General features: G+C 35.1%; 3 protein-coding genes across 8 annotated transcripts in view; 2 read left to right on the top strand and 1 right to left on the bottom strand.

Annotated features, from left to right (window-relative positions):
• Window positions 1–2441: 2441 nt before the first annotated feature.
• On the top strand, window positions 2442–7885 carry LOC120068191 (probable receptor-like protein kinase At1g49730). The gene is made up of 9 exons (XM_039019903.1): window positions 2442–3414; window positions 3882–4433; window positions 5237–5524; window positions 5662–5920; window positions 6010–6062; window positions 6482–6549; window positions 6683–6772; window positions 6971–7055; window positions 7142–7885. The coding sequence occupies exons 1-9, from the start codon at window positions 3330–3332 to the stop codon at window positions 7699–7701; spliced, it is 2040 nt and encodes a 679-aa protein (XP_038875831.1). The 5' UTR covers window positions 2442–3329; the 3' UTR covers window positions 7702–7885.
• Window positions 7886–8470: 585 nt separating this feature from the next.
• On the bottom strand, window positions 8471–15609 carry LOC120091536 (glycoprotein 3-alpha-L-fucosyltransferase A-like). Of its 2 annotated transcripts, none has more exons than XM_039049615.1 (7): window positions 15053–15608; window positions 13849–14009; window positions 12035–12279; window positions 10141–10245; window positions 9728–9884; window positions 9407–9634; window positions 8471–8926 (listed from the first exon to the last, which is right to left on the bottom strand). In XM_039049615.1, the coding sequence occupies exons 1-7, from the start codon at window positions 15443–15445 to the stop codon at window positions 8671–8673; spliced, it is 1545 nt and encodes a 514-aa protein (XP_038905543.1). In that variant the 5' UTR covers window positions 15446–15608; the 3' UTR covers window positions 8471–8670. The 2 variants fall into 2 exon arrangements, with proteins under 2 accessions (XP_038905543.1, XP_038905552.1); XM_039049624.1 differs by having other exon boundaries at window positions 8784–9027; window positions 15053–15609.
• Window positions 15610–16836: 1227 nt separating this feature from the next.
• LOC120085551 (autophagy-related protein 2) overlaps window positions 16837–21111 on the top strand; it is a 17057-nt gene continuing 12782 nt past the window's right edge. For 2 of the 5 annotated variants that reach the window (XM_039041592.1, XM_039041600.1), the window contains exons 1-3: window positions 16838–17345; window positions 18806–19836; window positions 20432–20571. In XM_039041592.1, coding sequence (XP_038897520.1) covers window positions 17142–17345; window positions 18806–19836; window positions 20432–20571 — 1375 coding nt within the window. In that variant the 5' untranslated portion in view covers window positions 16838–17141. Of the gene's footprint in view, window positions 17346–18805; window positions 19837–20431; window positions 20572–21111 lie in introns of those variants that run through there. The other 3 variants (XM_039041609.1, XM_039041582.1, XM_039041618.1) reach the window with 3 other exon arrangements.

Raw genomic sequence — 21111 nt, 5'->3', positions numbered from 1 at the left:
AAAAAATCAAACAGAAATACTTCAAGGACCTTTTAAACCTATTTTTATAAACCTGGGACTAAAAATGTATATTTTGAAAATTCAATGACTAAATAGATCTATTTTTATAAACTTTTGGACTAAAAAGATATATTTTGAAAACTAAACCATGGACCTTTTTATAAACTTAAGGACTAAAAAGATACAATTTTAAAACTCATAGACCAAATGCACATGTTCTTCAAAACTTGGAGTCTAAAAAGGTAATTTTTCAAATATATATGATTTATAAGTTATAATATATATATTTGATAATATTAGAAACCAATCCAAATTTTTAAGAATGTAACCCGAATACAACCCAACCTGAAGAAAATATAAAAAATTCAATTCAACCCAATCCGAAAATAAAACTAACCCAACCCAACCCAACCATTACAATTTAGGTTGGATAGTTCGGGTTGTTCGGGCGATTGGGTCATTTGAACATCCCTACTTATCAATTGGGCATGCTTCATGCATAATCTGGTCTGAGAGATCATTTGAGGATCGGAATATGGCTTAAGGAAGACGTTCGGCTTTAGCCAAGGCTGATGTTGACCTAGCCAAACATGAAACTAGACACGCCCCTTAGTCCGATAGGCAATATAATTAACTTGAAGTGACTTCATAACCATGGAAACAACTTAGGTCAACTTCCTCTATAAATATGTGAGCACTGGTGTGCATATTTCTTCTTTTGTAGGCACTTCTTCTCCTCTTCAAATAAATTTATGGTTGGTGTCATGTGAAAGTAAGATGTATTTTCCCAGTCCAAAATTTAATATCCAAAATTATTATTAAAAAAAAACTAACATTGTCATTTCTTTAAGAGTATTTTTATCATTTGTAAAGTTGCACTCTCCATCTTTCATAAAAAATTTCAAAATTAACTTTTGACTAGATAACCGTTAGAATATTAGATGAAAATTTTAGACTTATAATACATTGTTGGTGATTCGAAACATAAATTAGGACTACCACATTCATTTCAAGTCATAATTTTCATAAAAAAGTCTAAAAGATATGTTTTAATGGTAGCTTTAAAACATCTATGGAACATGTTTTAAAGAAAGGACCATGCTAAGGATTTTTTTTTAAGCAATTTAACATTTTCTTTCTATGAGCCTTTTTCTATCTCAATTGAGTCTATGTGAGAAAAGGGGGATTTTTTAGTTTCATGGTCCTTTCGACCCTGCTTTACTATGTATAATTCACACATACACACGTAGAGAAGGCAGTCTTTTTTCTCATAGACTTATAATATAATGTTTCTTAAGGAGATTGAGATAATGGATCTTTAAATTTTGGGCTTCTTGCATATTTGATAAAATAAATTTAAAAAATTATATCTATAGTCCAGATTTATTACTTTTGAAAAAATAGCAAAAAAAAAAAGTTCAATTCATGTGATACACTTATACATATGATATATATGATACACTTGATACACTACTAGTATACGTCTGATACACTTGATACACTACTAGTATATGTCTGATACACTTGTTACACTATTGATACACACTTAATACAGTTGATGTACTATTGATACACGGTTAAAAATAACCAGTTATTTAAGTGTTTAAAAAAAAAATCATAAAAATGATTTTAAAAACACTTTTTCTCTAGTTATTCAAAACATGACCAAATTGTCAAAATGAGTAATACTAAATTGAGTGTAGTTTTAGATTGAATCTTGTTGGCCTATTGTACCTTTGTACTTAAAAATGAAAAAAACAACATCATTTAAAAATGAAAAAACTACAAAAAGAATAAAAAATATAGCAAATTTAAAATTTAAAGTGAGTAATAACTCATATTGCTACAAATAAAAAAAAATACAAAAAAGTATACATATCAAAGGAAAAATATATATAACTAATATATTAAATGTGGTATAGTTGGATATACAGAAAAAGTGAATATATTAAAAGGGTAAAATTGGAATAAGGAATAAATAAAAAAAATTAATTTAAAAATTTAAGTATATCTATAATTTTTCCTATGGTGAAAGCTCGCTTCTAATTGTACCTTCTGTATTTGCCCACCATTACAAATTTCCTTGTTTCTGTGGGTCGTTTTTATTCTTTCTTTTGAAAAAGTGGTATTTTTCTCTCTGATATAGAATTATAACTATAATGCTGGAGAGAGAGAGGAGAATAAAATAGGATTTTTCTGATATGGGTCTTTTTCTCTCTGGTATAGTATAATACTACAGAGAGCAAGAGACAGAGATAGGAAGAAAGAGGGAGTTTTGATTATCTCTCTCTCTCGGGTCCTTTTAATAATTACAAATTACAGAGAGAGGTGGGGCTTGGGAGAGAGAAGAGGAAAGGGATATGTATAGTTTGGTCTTTTTCTCTCTGTTTTATATTATTATCAAACTGTTTTTGACCCATTTGTCTGTGCTACCGTCTGTTTATCAATCATGTTTTGAGTTTTAACTTCAAAATGAAGTTATTAATGAATAATTTGGTATCATTTTCAGTAATGATGGACTTGATTATGGAAAAAAACCTTTGAGTGTAAAAGTTGGTTTTTTTTATGAGAATCTTCAGCTAAGATACAAGAATTTCATGTTTTCCTTAGGATAATGTGTACTCTGCTTTGTAAAATTGCCATTTCCTTTTGTTTTGGCATCATCCCAAATCTGGATTTTAAACTGCAGTTGCAGACCATTAATGGCGATTATTAAAGCCATTATGAAGTATAAAGTTACAATAATTGAACATGAAAGCAAATAATGTCTGTATTTCTGTTTAGAATGTCATAAATTAATGAGAAATAATAAGTCGTATTGTGTCAACAACTTCAAATTTTTTTTTTTCTAATAAATGCACTGTGAAGATTGTTTGGTTAGCGATTTTTTACGTCATTTGTTCATAGAAGTGGGATTTCTTGAAGCAAAAACCCACAAGTTGCAATGTGTGCAACAAAGAAACAATGATGAATTTGATTCTCTAGTCTGTCTTCTTTAGGCAACTTTGCTTCTGTAATCTTCTTCTTCCAACACTCAAATTTTAAATTTCCTTTTATTTTTACCCTTTTTATAATTGTCAGTGGCACTGCCATGGGTTTTTGGGTCCTACTGTATTCCATGGGAGATGTAACCAAAAATCGTATAGCAAATTGTGAGGAACAGATTTGAAACACTCTCTCTCACGCGCTTGAACCATTGATTAGTTTCTCACTTTCCCTTTTTGATGCTTCTTAAAATGTGCTAAAACGGCCGCCGCTCCTTCGCGCCACCGGCTTCTTTGCTAGCTCTGGCGGCGAAAACTTTTAAAGGGTCTCTGTCTGTCTTGATCATGGCCGCCGCCGCACTGAGCAGAGCTTTGTTTCTAATGGGGTTTCTTCTATTTCTTCAACTGCAGCTTCCTGAAACAATGGCGGGTTAGTCTCTTTATCCCATTTGCTTGAATATTCAGACGCAACTCATCTCTGTATCTCTTCCTTTTTCACTGTGATTTGTTTTCTGGAGTCGATTTCTCTGATCTAGTGACAGTTCTTTTGAGAAAAAATGGTGTTCGTTGAAATGGGTTTTTAGTTCCTTTGAGAACAGAGTGAATAGCGATGGAAAAAGGTCAGTGGAATGATTCAGAGTTAAATGGTTCCTTGTTTTCGAAGAAGGTCAGTTTGAAATGTGAATCTGAATGACTTCTGGGATTTTTGTTTACCCTCTATTTGTTGGAGCTTTGAGGTTGCTTTCTTGGGCCTAGGTCTTGTTTGGCTGAGCTTGGTTTTGGTTCTTTTGTTGTTTTTGGATTAAGATGAAAAATGTTTCAGGTTGATTTTGCAGAAGTAAACATTATATTCAAATGGTTAGCTTTTAATTTCTTCTTGTTCTAAAAATTTCACAGATTGTCCCTTGGACTTGAGTGGATCAAACTTTACTTTAGTTGCCTCTATTTGCTCTAACCCCAATGAAAGAGGGAAATGTTGCCGCTATATCAATGCATTTGTTGCAGTTTCTGTTGCTCAGCTTGCAAATGCAACAGGTGAATTGGGAGTTTCTTCAAACTTATCTAGCATTTGCCTGCAATTTATATTTCAAACCATGGGACTCTATGGGGTTCCTAGAAATGCCACTGTTTTCTGTGGGGTTGGAACAAAAATTCCAGTGAACTATGCGTGTAGAGGCCGGGAAACCATCACACAGATGCTGGAATCTCCAAAGTTTACAGATGTCAGCGAAAATTGCAAGTTGCCACTCTCAGAGGAGAGTACTTGTAGGAAGTGTATTAATGCTGGGATTTTATATCTCCGCAATCTGATTGGAAGAGAAGATAATATAACGTTAAATACTTGTCGCGACGCTACGTTTGTTGCACTTGCTAGCCAACTTGATCCTGCTTCAGTTATTGATCTTGCATCCTGCTTCTTTGGAATTCAAGGCCTTAACAAGCCTCCAGGTACGACTATATAAGCAAGCAAATGTGAAATTTGTTTAGTTTCTCTTTGTAAGAGCCATACAGGCTTGGTTCTTTCCTTGCAAAGCTTGCTGTTCCCCTTTTCTGTTTATTACTGCATACACTTTAAGTTCAATAGCTATATCAGTTGCATAATGTATGATGTTCTGTGCCATCTGGCCCCTAGTTCTGCAGTATGTTGTTAACATTGTGTGAGATTACTAGTAAGGGATATTTTGGAGAATATTAGTAGGATACTAGTAAGAGCATAGTGGTAATTAGTTAGTGGTGCATTAGTTATAAATAAGGAAGTTGGGCATCTACGGTGGCGGGATCATTTTGGCATGTCAGTCCTTTGTGGATTAGTGATGGAATAGACATAGCCTCCTCGAAAGGCTATTGATATTGTAATTTTTTCATTGCTATTGCAAAATACAATTATCTTTGATGTTTTCATATATTTTGCGTTTGGGTAACTAACGCATCGTTACACAGGTACGATTATATGTCAGTTGTAAAGTTTTTTAAGATCGTACTTTTAGCAACCTATGAAGGGTGGTATTTGCTTACACAAATAGACTAGACTAACTCTAGTTTTAAACCTAGATCTCCTTTTCTGATAAAAGAGGATATTGGGTGAGTGAATGGTGCACACAGAAGGGGACACTATTTTTCTGCTCATGATTTGTTTGGTCAGATACAAGTTTCCTTAATCCTGGGTGCTGATTTAATTTTCCCCACAAATTCCTCTTCTCCAACATATAGTATAGTATAAAGTGTGATTTTATTTTTCATGCTGTTTTCAGCCCCACCCCCATCTTTGGCTACACCAGATATTTCCCCAAGTCCATCAGCTGCTGAAAGTCCGGGGCCACTGACGCTAGGTGTTGCTGGTGATAAAAGTCAACATCATTCCTACCATCTAACATTAGTAGCGGGTATTGGCATTGCGGTGACTGTCGCTTCTGTATTGATGCTGGTTGTCTTGATTGTGCTGATTCGAAGGAAAAGCCGAGAGCTAAAGGATTCTGATAAGATGGATGCCAACTCTTCAAAATCCTTCCCCTCTCGTCCCATCAAAAAGTATCAGGAAGGTTGGGTGAATTATCTGTACTCCTGTCGGCTTTCGAGTTCTTTGCTTAGCATTAGGAACATACATGTTCAAGCAATCTTTCAGCTGTCTCTTTCTTTTGTGTTTTATGCCCTCTGTTGCCATTGACATCTCGTGCAGGACCTTCAATGTTTAAAAAATTCAGCTATAAGGAGATCAAGAAAGCAACAGATAGTTTTAGTACAACAATTGGTCAAGGAGGATACGGAACTGTTTATAAAGCTCAATTCAGTGATGACTTAGTGGTAGCTGTGAAGAGGATGAACAAAGTCTCCGAGCAGGGGGACGATGAATTTGGCAGAGAAATAGAGCTGCTTGCGAGATTACATCACCGGCATCTTGTTGCTTTAAGGGGCTTTTGTGTTGAAAAGCATGAACGGTAGTTCACTTAATGTTATACTTTTGTGGAAGCATTTAACATCTTGTGACAACAACATGAAATGCTACAATTTTTTTTTACCTCGGCAGGTTTCTTGTGTACGAGTATATGGCTAATGGAAGCTTGAAGGATCATCTTCATGGTATGTCAGTTTCTTTAACAGACTCGATTGTTCTTTCTTTTTTTCCCCTTTGTACTTCTCAAAATAGAAATGATGTTTCATTCTAAAGTATTTTAAACAAGATTAACTGAAATGCAGTTTCTGGAAACTATTGACGAAAACAATCTTCAGGCGATCTTTCAGCAAATTTTTGGTTTCGAGCCTATTGTTACTTATAGGCTCCCTGGTCACATCCTCATTCTAGCCATTCTTTCTTCCATATGGTTGGAAAGGAACGGAATAAATTTAAAATATTTAAAACCCCTTTCAGATAGACTTTGGGATAATATGATTTTTGTAGCACTTTATGCTTTGTCAAGTGTTTAGTCAAATGAATGAGCTTCTTTTTATTATCCTCCCTTGGATTATGTATAAATGAATGCATTCTCACGCTCGTGCAGCTCCTGGCAGGACCCCTTTAAGTTGGCGGACAAGAATCCAAATTGCCATTGATGTCGCCAATGCTTTGGTAGCTTGCTGATATTCCTATTCTCATCAAGAGCTAATGAACTAATAGCTCAACCATCTTCAAAAGCTGTTTTCAGCAACTCTTTTATTGAAGGAAAATCCATTTACCATTCACTTGTACTTCTCCTCTGCAGGAGTATCTTCACTATTATTGTGATCCCCCACTGTGCCATAGAGACATTAAGTCCAGCAACATTTTACTGGATGAGAACTTTGTTGCTAAGGTGACTGAGCAAATTCATCTACAATGACAAATATTGCTCTTTTCTTTTGTTATGTACCGACAACATGGTTGCGGTACCATATTACAAATTTTTATTAGGAATACATACATACGTTTACAACTGAACCGAAGATTTATTCTCGTTACAATCTGCAAATCCAAATGCTTCAACTTATTATAATTCTATCTTATCTTCCAGGTTGCCGATTTTGGCCTTGCACATGCTTCAAAGGGCGGTTCTGTTTTCTTTGAACCTGTAAATACCGATATCCGGGGAACACCAGGTTTGGAAGACAAGGAATTGTTCAACTCGTGTACGGATATTACCATCTCATAAGCTAATAATATCTCAATGCTAATTAATTTTCAGGTTATATGGATCCTGAGTACGTTATCACACAAGAACTTACTGAGAAAAGTGATATATACAGTTATGGCGTGCTACTTCTGGAAATAGTTACTGGCAGACGTGCAATACAAGACGGGAAGAATTTGGTCGAATGGTCCCTGGGGTACATGATTTCAGATTCAAGGATATCTGAACTAGTAGATCCAAGTATCAAGAGTTCTTTTAACTTGGACCAACTTCACACAGTCGTGTCAATAGTGAGATGGTGCACTGAGGGAGAAGGCAGGGCGAGGCCATCGATTAAACAGGTGCTTCGAATATTGTACGAGAGTTCGGACCCGATGCATCAAGGGCTTGTAGAGGCTGTGGATGATGAAGAATATGGAGGCATTGAAGGGAGACAGAGCATGAGCAAGAGAAAAATGCATAAAAGTGATGTGATTTTCCACAGTGGAGATGGAAGGTATCTTGCTTCTTCATCAAGCACATCTAGGTCATATTGTAGTAGAAGCTTTTTACTTGAAACTGGTTCACCACAGTCTCCTCCCAATATTTTGTCTGTCCCAGACCAATTGTTTTAGACTTCAGCACTGTATGAGGCATGTTTGACAGTGAAAAAGTATTGGTTTTGTAAGCATGCTTGGTTTTCATTCTTTCCATGGCTACACCTAGAAAAAAGTTGTAAAGAGAGATCGAAACATATTTCACTGCCACGTTTTTGGTTAATGCCAAACCAAAATTCTTAAAAGGATTGAAATATGTTAAGCCATCGTGTATTTTCTTTTATTCTATTGTGTACTGTCATTCTTACTGATAGAGGATGTCAGTGAAAATTGTTGTTAGATACCGAATTCAAACTATGTCAATATTGGAGATATAATGATATAAAATTTTTAGATGGTCGTCATTTACTTCTCTACATGACACTGCAATTAGTATTTAAATTTAGTTAAACCATGATTCAGGAAATGACGATTAACGTGTCTAATAAATCTCTTCTATAAGTGTATTCAACTATCATTTAACCTCCCTTTCATCTATTCTATAAAAAGCAAAATCAACTATCAATGATAAAATCTATTTTATTGTATTCAACTATCATAAGCCTCCCTTTCATCTATTCTATAACTATTCCATAAAGCAAAATCATTCTATATTGATCTACCAAATTTAGTCCCATCATCGTTCAGTATAAATTAAATACAATCACAACTCAAAATATAGAAATAATTTTTTAAAAACTTTGAGAACTAAATAAACCACCATCAAAATTAAGAAATTAAATTCGTAATCTTGCACTTCCATTTGGCATCTGATAAGACCTGAAAGGAAAGAAACAACTCTACAAAAAGAGGAAAGTTATTTTTTTTTTTTTAAAAAAAAGAAATTATCTTGAACCCCAAACAAAATTTAGTATAATATTCTTCTGTGAAAAGATCATATAACGATGAACTTCCTCTCTAAACTAAAGTGCGTGTTGGCCATTATCTCATTTACAAAGGGTTTTTGTAGCCTAATCGAGTCAAACAAGAAATGAAACAACCTTCAAACTACACAAAAATGGCTTCAAATTTGGCACAAGGGTTATCTTCCACGTATCTTCTGAGTTCAGAGTCCCCTTTAAATCTGAAGGTATATAGAGCTTGCCTTTGCGTCAACCCAACTGGGTATATTTTGTACAACCTTAATCCATCTCCTCCTTTTAAGCTTTTAGGCCTCTCCTGCTTCCATATTGGTTCGTGCTTCAGAGAATTGAACTTCGAAATCACTGCTGACGCCAGACCTTCAAGCGTCAGATTACTGGACCTGCAAACTAAGGTCTTACACATTCTATTCTGAGAACTGAAGGGGGCAGAAGACCACTCGGACTGGTTAAGTTCGTATAATTTAGAGTTAAAAATTCGAACCTACATTTGAAAGGCAGTTTACTTAGGAAAACCTTTCTATAACCAATTATTTTCTACCCTTCAAACATAGATTAAACAATATCTAAGTTGCCGAAACGAGCATAGCTTAACTGACATATGAGTGTCTTAGTAACTACGAGGACTGTGGTTCAAATTTCCCAACTCCCAATTATACTAAAAAAAAACAAAACCTAAGTTTTAGATCCCATATTTCATACCTATGGAACAAATTCTTTGCAGATAAGGTCTCACCACACTTCATAGTTTTAAGGGTTTGTTTGGAATGACTTTCTAGAATAATCATTCCAAACAACATTTCCGGAAGAAGAAATAGACAAGTCACGTGATCCAGTAATCTTGAAAAGAGTATATGGATTACCTCAAGAAAATGGACTCTGAATCAAACCTTCCTCTTTCTCTCACATACAAGTGATAAACAGTCTCAGAACCTCTGGTGCATTTACAAGGTCGATTTTTGAATGCTAGACCCTTTTCTTCGGTCTCGTGAATACCTGTTGCCACATGAATACAAAGGCGACATGACGAATGAACTGCTGCCATATCCAATAGTGCCTTGAAAGAATCAGATGGACCCTCATATTTCCACCTAGAATGGGAAAGACCAAATGCACATAGTTGAGAAGGAACATCAGAAATAGACCTGAAATATCTCATTTCTCTAGATGGATTTAAATTTCACCTCAGAGAGTTGTTGAATGCCTCAGGATTTGCTGCAAGGTATTTCATAGAGTTGGCAACTGACTCAACATCTGAAAGTTCCCTGATATGCAAAAGTGAAGCAGGTGAAGGAGCAAACTCTTGAATGTTTGGAGCTCCAATAACCACTGGAACAGCTCCTACAATAACGACAAGAAAAAGAGAAAGGCCACAACTTTCAAAGACAAGGACTGGATTTTAGAACGATAAGTGGAATAATTCCTTACCCAGTACCCGTAAGATAACTTGAAACATAAAATTTGAAAACATGAGCGATTCAAGTAACATGCAAGTATGTAAAAGAGATATGATCACGTAAGACCTAATCATTGAATGAAGCATATGAGGGTAAAAAGGATATATCCAGGAGTCAGTGAAGAGATCCAAATTCCTTACCAGCAACTAGAGACTGGAAAAATTTTTCAGTCACATAATCTTCCTCGTTGGAATTCTCAAAAGCCAAGCTGAACTTGTAGCGCTTCAGAGTCTCCAATTTGTTCACTGCAAAGAGCAAAATAGAAATGTGTATTACAAAACTTTTCACTACGATAAAACTGGTAAAAGTCTAAATCTCTGATCCCTGCAAGTTTATTAGCATATCTACCCAGAAATTCTTTCAATTTATGAGATGACCAGAATATCATAATGTATATTATATTCTCTAAGGGCATACATTTCACAACAAAATGAGCCAAATAACCCACCAAGTATGAAAGCCATGTGTGAATCAAGCGATGAATTTCTTGGCCATTTGGTTTTATTTTATTTTTTAACCAAGAAACAAATAAAGGATTCTTGTTCACTGCAAGTAACAATTTGTTCACTGCAAAGAGCAAAATAGAAATGTGTATTACAAAACTTTTCACTACGATAAAACTGGTAAAAGTCCAAATCTCTGGTCCCTGTAAGTTTATTAGCATATCTACCCAGCAATTCTTTCAATTTATGAGATGACCAGAATATCATAACGTATATTATATTCCCTAAGGGCATACATTTCACAACAAAATGAGCCAAATAACCCACCAAGTATGAAAGCCATGTGTGAATCAAGCGATGAATTTCTTGGCCATTTGTTTTTAAATTAGTTTTTAAACAACAAACAACTCATTAATGTAATGAAAACAAATAAAAGTTTAAAAGATACAACCTCCCAAAAGGAGAGGAATAAAAGTTTTCTACATTGCTGCTTTGCATCCCATTATAGGCTAATTATTTTGGAGGCTTCTGGCTGGTCATAATCGTTTCCTAATACCATTTTCAATATCCTCGCTTCTGTTTTGGTTGATCATCCTTTTGGCAGTACTAAACAAGTTTTATGGTTGGCTATCGTTCGTGCTGTTTTATGGATGCCTTGGGGTGAAAGAAATGGCCGTGTTTTCAGGGATACTTCCTCCTCTTTTGATTATTTTATAGACAGGGTTCTATCTACCCCTTTCGTTTTTTGTAAAACGAAACACCCTTTTGTTCATTATAGCATGTCATTCCTATTGGAGATCTTTATTGTAATTCACCAATAGGTTTGGAGTCTTACTCCTTTATTTCATCAGTCAATAAAATTGTTTCTTGAATAAAAATAAAAATAAATAATAAATAAAAACTATGAAAACCTTTTGACAAAATCTTTCATCCCAAATATCTCCTGCATCTCACACCAGCCAATTAGGTTTTATCAGATGAGACTTATTCTTTCACTTTCTTTCCCTCCAGCGTTCATATGTTCACTATTTTTATTTATTTATTTTGTATCGCAGTTACTTGATGTAAACAATTTTAGTTTCAATTGAAAAATTATCACGTCTTCCAGTTCTACTAAACATCCATCCTATATGATTCGAGTGTGTCAAAATGTGCACCCTCCACATGTTTCGAGCATATCCAAAATAGAACCAAAATAGAAAATCATCGCAAACCAATAGAGTGCATTCATGTCTCAAACAAATAAGTAGAGTTGCATGCTTCCTAGGTCAAACACATTCAGGATTTAAGAGATAGCATCACTTAGAGGCACACGCTTATCACTAATCAGAAGCACATGACAGCAACAATGACTGATGAGCAAAATCCATCAAATAACACTGGAATCAAATTAGACCCAATAAATTATAAAAAATGTCCTCTTTCTTAGTAATAACAATACGATGAGAACTACTCGTAGAGGAAGAAATTGATAATTATGTGACTTAAAACCAAAAGCAGAGTACAAACAAGGTAATCAAAACCTAGCGATTTAACAGATGAATAAAACATTATATTATCTTTGTGGTCATAGGATAATTTTAAATTGCACCTGTGCTTCCATCACGATTTCTGTGACAAGCACCATAGGAATCTATTGTGACATTCAGCTTTTCAAGAGCCTCAAGAGCTTCCAGGCGGAAGTTACGAGCACCACAATTCGAAATGAAAGCAGCTGCAAGGGCACTCTCACTCTTTGCCTGCACTGGAGCCATGATATCATACTCGGCCCAGGAGAAGTATCCAACAGGTACATCTGACGAGAGACTGGTGGTCATTACTATACTGTAGCCATTCCTAAAAAAGCATCAAAGACTATGTTAGAGTTTCTTTTTTTTATTTTGGTTGTGTGGGGGTGGGGGGTGTAGCATACAATTTCTTGATTAAATGAAATATTACAAAAGGTAAAACCCATACAAAGAGATTATAAAAGAGTTCTCCAATTTGTTACTAGAGAATGTAAGTTGTAGCTATTAAAAGGAGCCAAATTTTTACTCCACATAGCAGTAAAAAAAAAGAAGCTTCTAAAACTTCCAGCGGGGAAATTTCTCTGTTTTGACTGCTTACCACAACTAACCACCACATTCCTATAACATTAAACTTACTATTATGCTATATAACAGCCAGGCCAACCATTACATCAGATTTCCAATTATCTCAACCCACGACATACAGAACATTGAACCCTTCTAGCTCTTTTCTTCCTACATAGGTGATCAGACTAGCAGTTTAGCTATATCAATTCCCTCGCCCAATCTTGACCTTAACCAGGAAGTGAAAGTCAGGGTAGCATTCCATATGTCGTCAGAGGACTCACATGAACTGTTCAATTCTTGGCCATTAAATTAGGACCTTAAGGTTAGATGGTCCATGACTGCCAAATTGTATTGCTATTCTTAATTCAGCCCATTTTTTGATAGTTCTCCATCCATTGAGACATAGAAAACATGCCAATGTTACCCCCTCAAAAATTGACTAAGCTTTGAAAGCTTCCTAGCCAATTAACTCGCTATGTTCTTGATAGATCATATCACAAAAGCCTATAAAATATGCATTCCCACCACACCTCCCTTGCTTCCCTTACACTCTTCTCCTCATGGGCAAACTCTTGCATACCACTAGTTCAGCCCTCCAACTCGGGACTATATAGACTTCTTCCGTTACAGTTCTCTTACAAGTTGAGCTCTCAAACCAACCACTCCATCCCTTCCATGAGTTTCTTGATCTCTCTCCATCATGGATAACTTTTGTATCACACTCTAAAAGGAACTGAATGCCCTCTGCATCCCCTCAAAATTCCAACTCCAACTTATCTCCCATATTACTCAATCTTACTTCCCTCCTGCATTTCCATATTCCACCATACCCAAGTTTTCAAAGGCTTGGACTTCTTTTCACATTTCTCTCTCTAACCAGTCTTCCTCCTTCCCATCTCTCCCTTTGATGAAGACTTCTACCAAGAACCAAGCACCATAACCCAATTGCAAACAACTACCTATAAAAGCTCATGAAACCTCTACAAATCCCCAATTTTCTCGATCCATAACATATGACCCTTCTGGCAGCCTTCCTTTTAAGCCCTTTGTTTCCTGTGTAGGTAAATCAAACTGGCAGCCTTCCTCTACCAGATAAGTTTTTCAGGCATTTCATCAGATTGACTGGGGGGAAAAACAGCAAACCGTGCATGGTTTTTGTAATCATACATGACACTAATGCCCAAATATTTTATTGCCTGGGTGTTAAATAAAAAACTATTCATTAAAAAAAATCCCTAGAAATAAATATAGAGGATGTTTCTTACTAAGAAAGGGGAAGTTTTGTACTCCAAACAGCATAATGGTAATATAAGAGATTGTGCTTACCCACCGTCGGGCCTGGGCAATATTGTTATCTGCATAATATAGAGATGATTCCATGGATCGAATAATTGAAGGCATTCCACCCTGGTAATTTAAACCAAAAGCAGCATCCGGATCCTTACTTGGTCTGGCCTGAAATTCACATCCTACAGCACAGGATTTCCTCCCCTATAGAAAACAAATAACTAAAAGGATTTAGAATTTTTTGCAAAAACGTACAAATTAGGATTTTGGAGCTTTAAGTCCCACAGGAAATAAATCTCAGCATGAATGCAGTAAGATAGTCTCCCTGAATTTATACATGAATTAATGAATTTTAGTATATTAATAGCAGGAAGGAGAAATGCTGTGCATGGTATAGATAAATTTCCCTCCGCTTTTCATGGGGCCATCAAACATCACTTTTTGGGTGATTGAAAATATCTAAGAAAGTCATTTCAAAGTATCCTCATATTTATCCTTGAAAATTCAGTGTTTCTTGATGATCACATATGTTAAAGGAGGATTTGCAGGCATTTTACAAAGGGCTAGAGCCTTTAAGAAGTTGAACCAGAATGGCATCGTTCGCAATGTCTATAGGTATACATTATTAGAAACCAACAATGTTTATGAATGGCATTTCATCCCAAATAAGCGAAATGGCAATGAATTAAGATATAGTTTGCCTGTCCTTGCAACTAACGCGGATGAGAGGGGAGAAGGATATGGAAGGACCTTATTGTTGGATTATTATTCGTTTTGATTTTATTCAGGGCCACAAACTAAAGAAGAATCCAACCTTCAAAGGAAATTTGCCTTTCCCAATCCGAGCCACAACCTCCTTTTAGCACAACTCATAGTCTCACACTTTCAGGTTGAACATTCAAGTTCAATTCCTACCAAACATTTGGGCACGAAACTATCTTGATATCAATATCTGAGCTCCTAATATACAAAACCAATGCATGAACTCTCTCTCCACGCATCCAAAAAATAAAGATGTACATCGAAAATTGAACATGGAAAGGAAAATTTGCATATCAAATGATATCGATAGATGCTACGTTACGTGTAGCATTACATGGATTTCCACGTCGATGCAGTACAAAGTCGTAACAGCACATTAAATAACATAGTGATGCAGTACATCAAAATAAAACGCGAGTATATAGGGCATTTTATTATGCAATGACGAGTGAAACATGATGCAGAAGGCGAATAAAGAAAGAAACCTCATCAGAACCAGACACCAATATCGGCTCCTTTTGGAAGTCCCTAGAATACGTCACAGCATCTTCTTTCTCCAACCACTCCTCACACATCCCCAATTCCGAAATCCGATCGCCGTCAATAAACCGGGAATTCAAATCATCAGCTCCGCCGATCAGTGCACGAGAAGGCGGCGAGCGGTAGAACAAATCAGCCCATGAATCGACCATGGCTACATTTTTAGCCACATCAAGACGACCCAGAAAGATGATCTCTGCTATGACGACGAGAGCGATGAACAGAGGCATCGCATTTGACCATTTTTTCTTAGGCGGTATCGGGGCCCCACTGGACACCGGCAACTCCTCGGCGGTGGCCCATGATCGGGACCCTCTTTGATTCGCGGTAATGCTCATCGTTTCAAAACTCAACTCAAATCAAATCTCCTTAATTTGATTTCTAATTCCCAAGAAATTTGTAATCCAGGGAGTTTCGGAAGAGAGAGAGAGGGAGATTTTGACGATAATTTAAGCGTTTGCCTTTTATATGGTTTTCAGTGTCCCGACCAGAAATTATCGAAAGATCGCTATGATATTTGAGGAGAAAATTTCTACTACTTTAATGAATGATGTGGATCCACCAAATAAATAATTAAGAAATTAATAAATTATTTAATGCTATATTTTCAATTTTTTAATTTATTTATTTTTGGCAAAGGCTTGTAATTTAAAAATTGATAATTAAATTTTATCTATAAAATGATGACTAGTTTTAAATGTATTTGTTTTGTTCGTAATAAAAGAAAATACTATATTATTGTAAAATAGTATGAAATTTGGATAAAGAAATTTCAAGGTAAGTTATTTGAAATCACCATTTTTTTTTTTTCGTTTTGTATCATATGAGAGGGAGATTGAACTTATAATATTGAAGTTGGTAATATAACGATGCCATTAAGCTAAAAGTTATGCCAATTTTGGTATTTGAAATAACAATTCAATGTGATATGAGTCATGGAATTCATTTGAAATTCTATATGTATACACATTGATATCACATATGCAAAATATATACATATATATACTTCATCGGTAACCAATAAGTCTTTCGATCTAAAAATTTCTATTAGATATTTAAGACGTTTTATATTTTACCCGGTGAATCTTTAGCTTCATATTTAACAAATTCATGTGTGAAAAAAAGCCATTATTTTTTTTTTATATGTCTTGCAGTCAATATTTATTGGCTATTTATAAATTTTAAGAAATATGAAAATAGTACATGTTAAATACATGTTGTAATTATAAGATTGAGATCGAGGATATTATATATATATATATATACACACATATATTAGTTTAATTCGTGCTAAATTGTAAATTTTATCTTATGATTTGGAGAAAGTTAGAGTTTAATCCCACAATTTTTAAAATTGTAATCTAGTCCTTATTGTTCGATAAAATTTTCATACACGATTCCTAATGTAAGGACTATTTATGAAATTTTTATTAAATTATAGAGACTAAATTTTAATTATAAATTATCTAGACTAAATTTTAATTTCGTCCAAAACTAAATTTACAATTTAATCATTAATTTAAAACTAAAACATTGGTGGCTTCATTAAAAAAGAAAGAGAGAGAGAGAGAGAGAAAGAAAACACATTGTTAGCTTAATTTAAACTGAAAATGTCAGATAGTTTCTAAATATATCTCAATAAAACGGATTTTTTGAGCTATTGTATTTATTTCAAATTTGAAAGCTTTATTATTTATTTTTTTACCTAATAGAATTTCTGTTTGTTTAATTAAACGCAAACTTGAAAATTTCCCGTACAAAGCTGACCATTATTTCACGTAATCGCCAAGCAAATCGAATATTTTCAAATTCCAAGGGCTCGGCAAATTCATCGTTGCATGAGTTTCATACACAAGATCAAACAAAAAATTATCCATCATCTTTCAATTCTCATCGTTCTGCTCTAGATGGGGATTTTGTTCCCATCACGAGCGACAGCGATTTTCAAAACCCTAATCAGTTTCCACTAAGCCCTGTTTCCTTCTCAATTTTTCTTTTTATCATTCCGACGCGTTACTACCGGCAAAACCAGCCATGTTTCCGTGGAACATCGCGAAGACGGCGGAGGCGATGTTCTCGAAATTCGCCGTTAAGAGGCTGTGTAAGTTTCTACTGAAGAAGAAATTGGGGCAGTTTTTGTTGGGGGAAATTGATATCGACCAGCTAGACGTGCAGCTTGCCGATGGCACAATTCAGCTTAGCGACCTTGCACTCAACGTTGATTTTCTCAATGAAAAGGTTTGTTTTTTTCTTTTTTTTTTTCTTTTTAATTTTCTTTTTATCACTTTTTTTTTCCCCATTTTCCTTTTTCTTTTAACGGGGACACTGGAGCGTGTCTCTTCAACGAGAGAGTGGAGGAAAACTTTGGTGAAGTTAAATTGGGAAACATGATAGAGATGGTTTTGTGTGGAAGGAAATTGCTGGGATTGGAAGGTGGGATGAAACTGAAGGTTAGCTAGCACGGTGATGGCAAACAAAGGGCATTATGACCAACGAATCTGACACTGAAATTTACTTTGACCAGAAGTTTGTGAGCTATTAGCCCAACGCTCCTGCTGATTGGGCCGTTGCGAACGAAGAATTCCAGAAATTTGATTAAAAGTTTTGTTCCCTTTTCCCAAAAAAAAAAAAAAAAGAATTAACATTTGATTCTCCACAACAGATTGTTGAAGTGTTTAATTTGATAGATAAGGATTGAGAGACATTTGATATCATTTAAGGGATTTCAAAACTTGCTGAGGGATGGGCGAAAAGGAGGGTGGTTTGCCAAACCGAGGTTGAGGAGTGCTAAAATATAGGGTGTAGGGCAAAAATAGTTGTTATCGGTGGAAACAGGGCGGGTTTTATAATTTTGCCTTTTCTTTTTGGAGCCCCTGTGCTCTTGCTGTTCTTGTAGGTCCCTTCGTTTTTACTTTCTTTTGTCTAAATTACACTTACACACACAGAAGAAAATCAGGGCAGATACAAAGGCTTAGAGTTTTGATTGCACTGTTCCTGATCTTGTTTGACTTAGAAGTAGGGAGCATACCTTGTATTCCTATTCTTTCTAATTATAACTTTCATTTCATGTATATTATTCCGGAGGACAAATGTAAGTTATATAATGCTTATTTTGCGTCAACTGGTAGCAATGCATTGACAATTACTCTTGTCTGAATTCACCAGTGTTCTATAAGTTTTGAGTTATAATTTGCCTTTGTTGTTGTTTCTTTTTTAATATTAAACCATGTAGTATATTTCTTTTTATATTTTCTTGAAAATTATATATTTATAATTTTGTACTTACCAGTGCCATAAGAGCCGCACTCTTCAAATCAACCGTCCAGTAGATAACAAAAGTTATATCATTATGGAACAATATTCGCTAGTATTGATGGGGACAAAGAAGTCCTTAAACTGTCATATCATTACGGAAAAGTATTTGAAAGTATTGATGGGGACAAAGAAATCCTTAAACTAAAGGATAACGGATAAAATAACAATTAATATAAACGTACCTGTCTTGAGAACATGGGGGTCAGAATACTTATCATTCTTTGACTAGTAAAAAAGGTAAAAATGCAGTACATGTCATACTACTGACAACAACTATTTATTATTACTAACAAATGGCCTAATAAAGTGCGTCCATTTTGCATTTCCAAAATGTCTCACTCTTCATTGTGAATCACTTTTCAATTATGTCCTCTATTTTGTAGGTTGGTACAGCAGCCTTGGTTATTTTCAAAGAAGGATCTATTGGGTCATTATTAATTAGAATGCCATGGACGAGTAGGGGCTGTGAGGTAGAAATCAATGGGTTGGAGCTTGTGCTTTCACCATGCTTGAAGAATGATCATATGGATTGTTGTGGAACTTTTAGTGGTGGTCATAAAAACCATCATGAATCGAGAAAGTCGGAGCATGATGTGGTGAAAAATGCTGCAAAATCTACCTATGGGGGGGATATCCATGAAGGTGTTAAGACAGTTGCGAAGATGGTGAAAGGGCTGCTTGCTAGCTTTCACTTAAAGATAATAAACTTGATAGTTGCATTTGATTCTTTTTATGATGAAAACAAAACCAGAACAGGATTCGATACCACACTTGTTCTTCGAATTTCAGATGTAGAATGCGGAACTTGTGTTACAGAGGATGGTAAATTGGGTATGGATGCAGTTGAAAGCTTTCTTGGTATTAGCCAGCTGAATAATTTTGTAAAGTTTCAAGGAGCAATGGTTGAGTTTCTTCACATGGATGATTGTGACAAGGTAAAAACCTTTTCATGCACGACTGCAGCGTCATCTCAAATGGTGTTAGATCATGTTCCATCAAATGTTGCGACTCCGTTTCTGACAGGTGGAGTCGGTGGATTTTCAGGTAACCTGAAATTATGCATACCTTTGAGGGATGGTTCCTTAGACATTCACAGAGTGGATGGGGATCTTTCCTTTGATCCTGTACAAGTAAAACTTCAACCTAGAACAGTCAAATGCTTTTTAATTTTGTCTGAAGCTTATTGGAACTCAGACAAGAATAGTGATGGATGTATACATAATAAGGTGAATGAATCTGGGTACTTTGAGCAAGCATCTTCATCAGGGCTAGCTTCTGCTGAAATGACTCCCGATGAAACCTCACCTCATGGTGGTGGGATTCTGCCTGGTTCTCACCTTATATCAAATTGGGTGCCATTATCTGTAAAATGTAGAGAAAAAGAAAAAGTTGAAGAATTTGATTTTGGAGCAAGGTTGGTATTGCCACTTCCTCTATTAGAACAAGTGTTTGTCTGCTGTTGGTATTCAAATTTATTGAAAAATTTTCATGTTTTAGTTTAAATGTATGCATTTAATGCTATGATTATGTGATCATCTGTTGAAGTATAATTATAAATACGTATGAGATGTTCTTATCTTTATATATATATAAATATGGAAATTCTTACTGTCTTATGCTATCAATATTCCTGCAATTTGATCTAATCCTTTAATCTACTTCAATTCTGCAAATTATATTTTCAGATTTTTACCCTTGTGTTCTAAATATATCTTCTGCTGTAGTTTCTTATCACTTTAAATATTGAATAATGATTAAAGAATCTCTATATGAGGAACCTAGGTTCTTAGTTTGGAATCAGGATACATGCTGAATGTTTGTCAAGTTTGCACGCTATTTTACATAAAACTATTTATGCTGTGTGTAAGTACGGCATATTCTGGGACTTGAATTAGACAAATCACAATACTTCATTACTTTTGTTTTCTTGACGACCTTTTATCCTTCTGAGTCATTTGGGTTTAACAATTAAATGAAAACTGAGTGTTTATCTTTTGGCCGTTTTGCAGTGTGGACCAATTTTTTGAATGCTTAGATGAAATAAGAAGTACCCAGTCTGCTTTAGGCAGCAGTGGGATGTGGAACTCAGTTTTTAGTGCAATCACTGCTGCGTCCAGCCTTGCTACTGGATCTTTACACGTTCCTTCTGGTGTGTATGCACTTACTCCATCCAGTTGTATTAGTCATGCTCGTGCATTCGACCTTAAGATATTGTTATGAACTTATGCTTCTTGACCTGCGTAATACCACATTTTGGCTGATTTCACTTATCATTTTTTTTTCAAACAATATATAACTTGAATTCATGATCCTGAAACAACAGTTTTACCGTATGCGTAGTTATATCATGCAATGTTCTTTTTCAAGTTGATATGAGCTGGAATTTTCTCAGGAATGCTCATTCTCTAAGAAGTGTTAATATGTTTGGTATTAAGTTAATTGATCCTTTTATCTTTTTTTTTTGTCAAAGAATGTTGAGCCTTTTTCTTCATTTTCATATATCAAAAACAAGGTTTGTTTCTTGTTAGAAAATAAGGAAAATATTGAGCTTTTTCTTGGAAGATGAGTGGTGGTCATTCTGGCAGGGAAGGGAATGAGGGATAGGTAATCAGTTAACAATCCATAAGGGATCATGGTGAAAATATATAATTGTGTAATCTACATTCATGGATTTTTTTTTTTTTTTTTT

The sequence above is a fragment of the Benincasa hispida genome, chromosome 1 (assembly GCF_009727055.1).
Source record: "Benincasa hispida cultivar B227 chromosome 1, ASM972705v1, whole genome shotgun sequence".
In the NCBI taxonomy this organism is placed as follows: domain Eukaryota; kingdom Viridiplantae; phylum Streptophyta; class Magnoliopsida; order Cucurbitales; family Cucurbitaceae; genus Benincasa; species Benincasa hispida.
This window is presented reverse-complemented; position numbering and strand designations above follow the sequence as displayed.

Excerpts from the sequence above, each read along its gene's own strand:
- LOC120068191 (XM_039019903.1), top strand. The coding sequence starts at position 3,330 with ATGGCCGCCGCCGCACTGAGCAGAGCTTTGTTTCTAATGGGGTTTCTT. Across the intron at positions 5,525-5,661 it reads CATCAAAAAGTATCAGGAAG|GACCTTCAATGTTTAAAAAA; the intron begins GTTGGGTGAATT and ends CATCTCGTGCAG. Across the intron at positions 6,550-6,682 it reads TTGATGTCGCCAATGCTTTG|GAGTATCTTCACTATTATTG; the intron begins GTAGCTTGCTGA and ends TCTCCTCTGCAG.
- LOC120091536 (XM_039049615.1), bottom strand. The coding sequence starts at position 15,445 with ATGAGCATTACCGCGAATCAAAGAGGGTCCCGATCATGGGCCACCGCC. Across the intron at positions 9,885-10,140 it reads TTTCCAGTCTCTAGTTGCTG|GAGCTGTTCCAGTGGTTATT; the intron begins GTAAGGAATTTG and ends TCGTTATTGTAG. Across the intron at positions 8,927-9,406 it reads TCAGAGTCCATTTTCTTGAG|GTCCAGTAATCTGACGCTTG; the intron begins GTAATCCATATA and ends CTTAGTTTGCAG.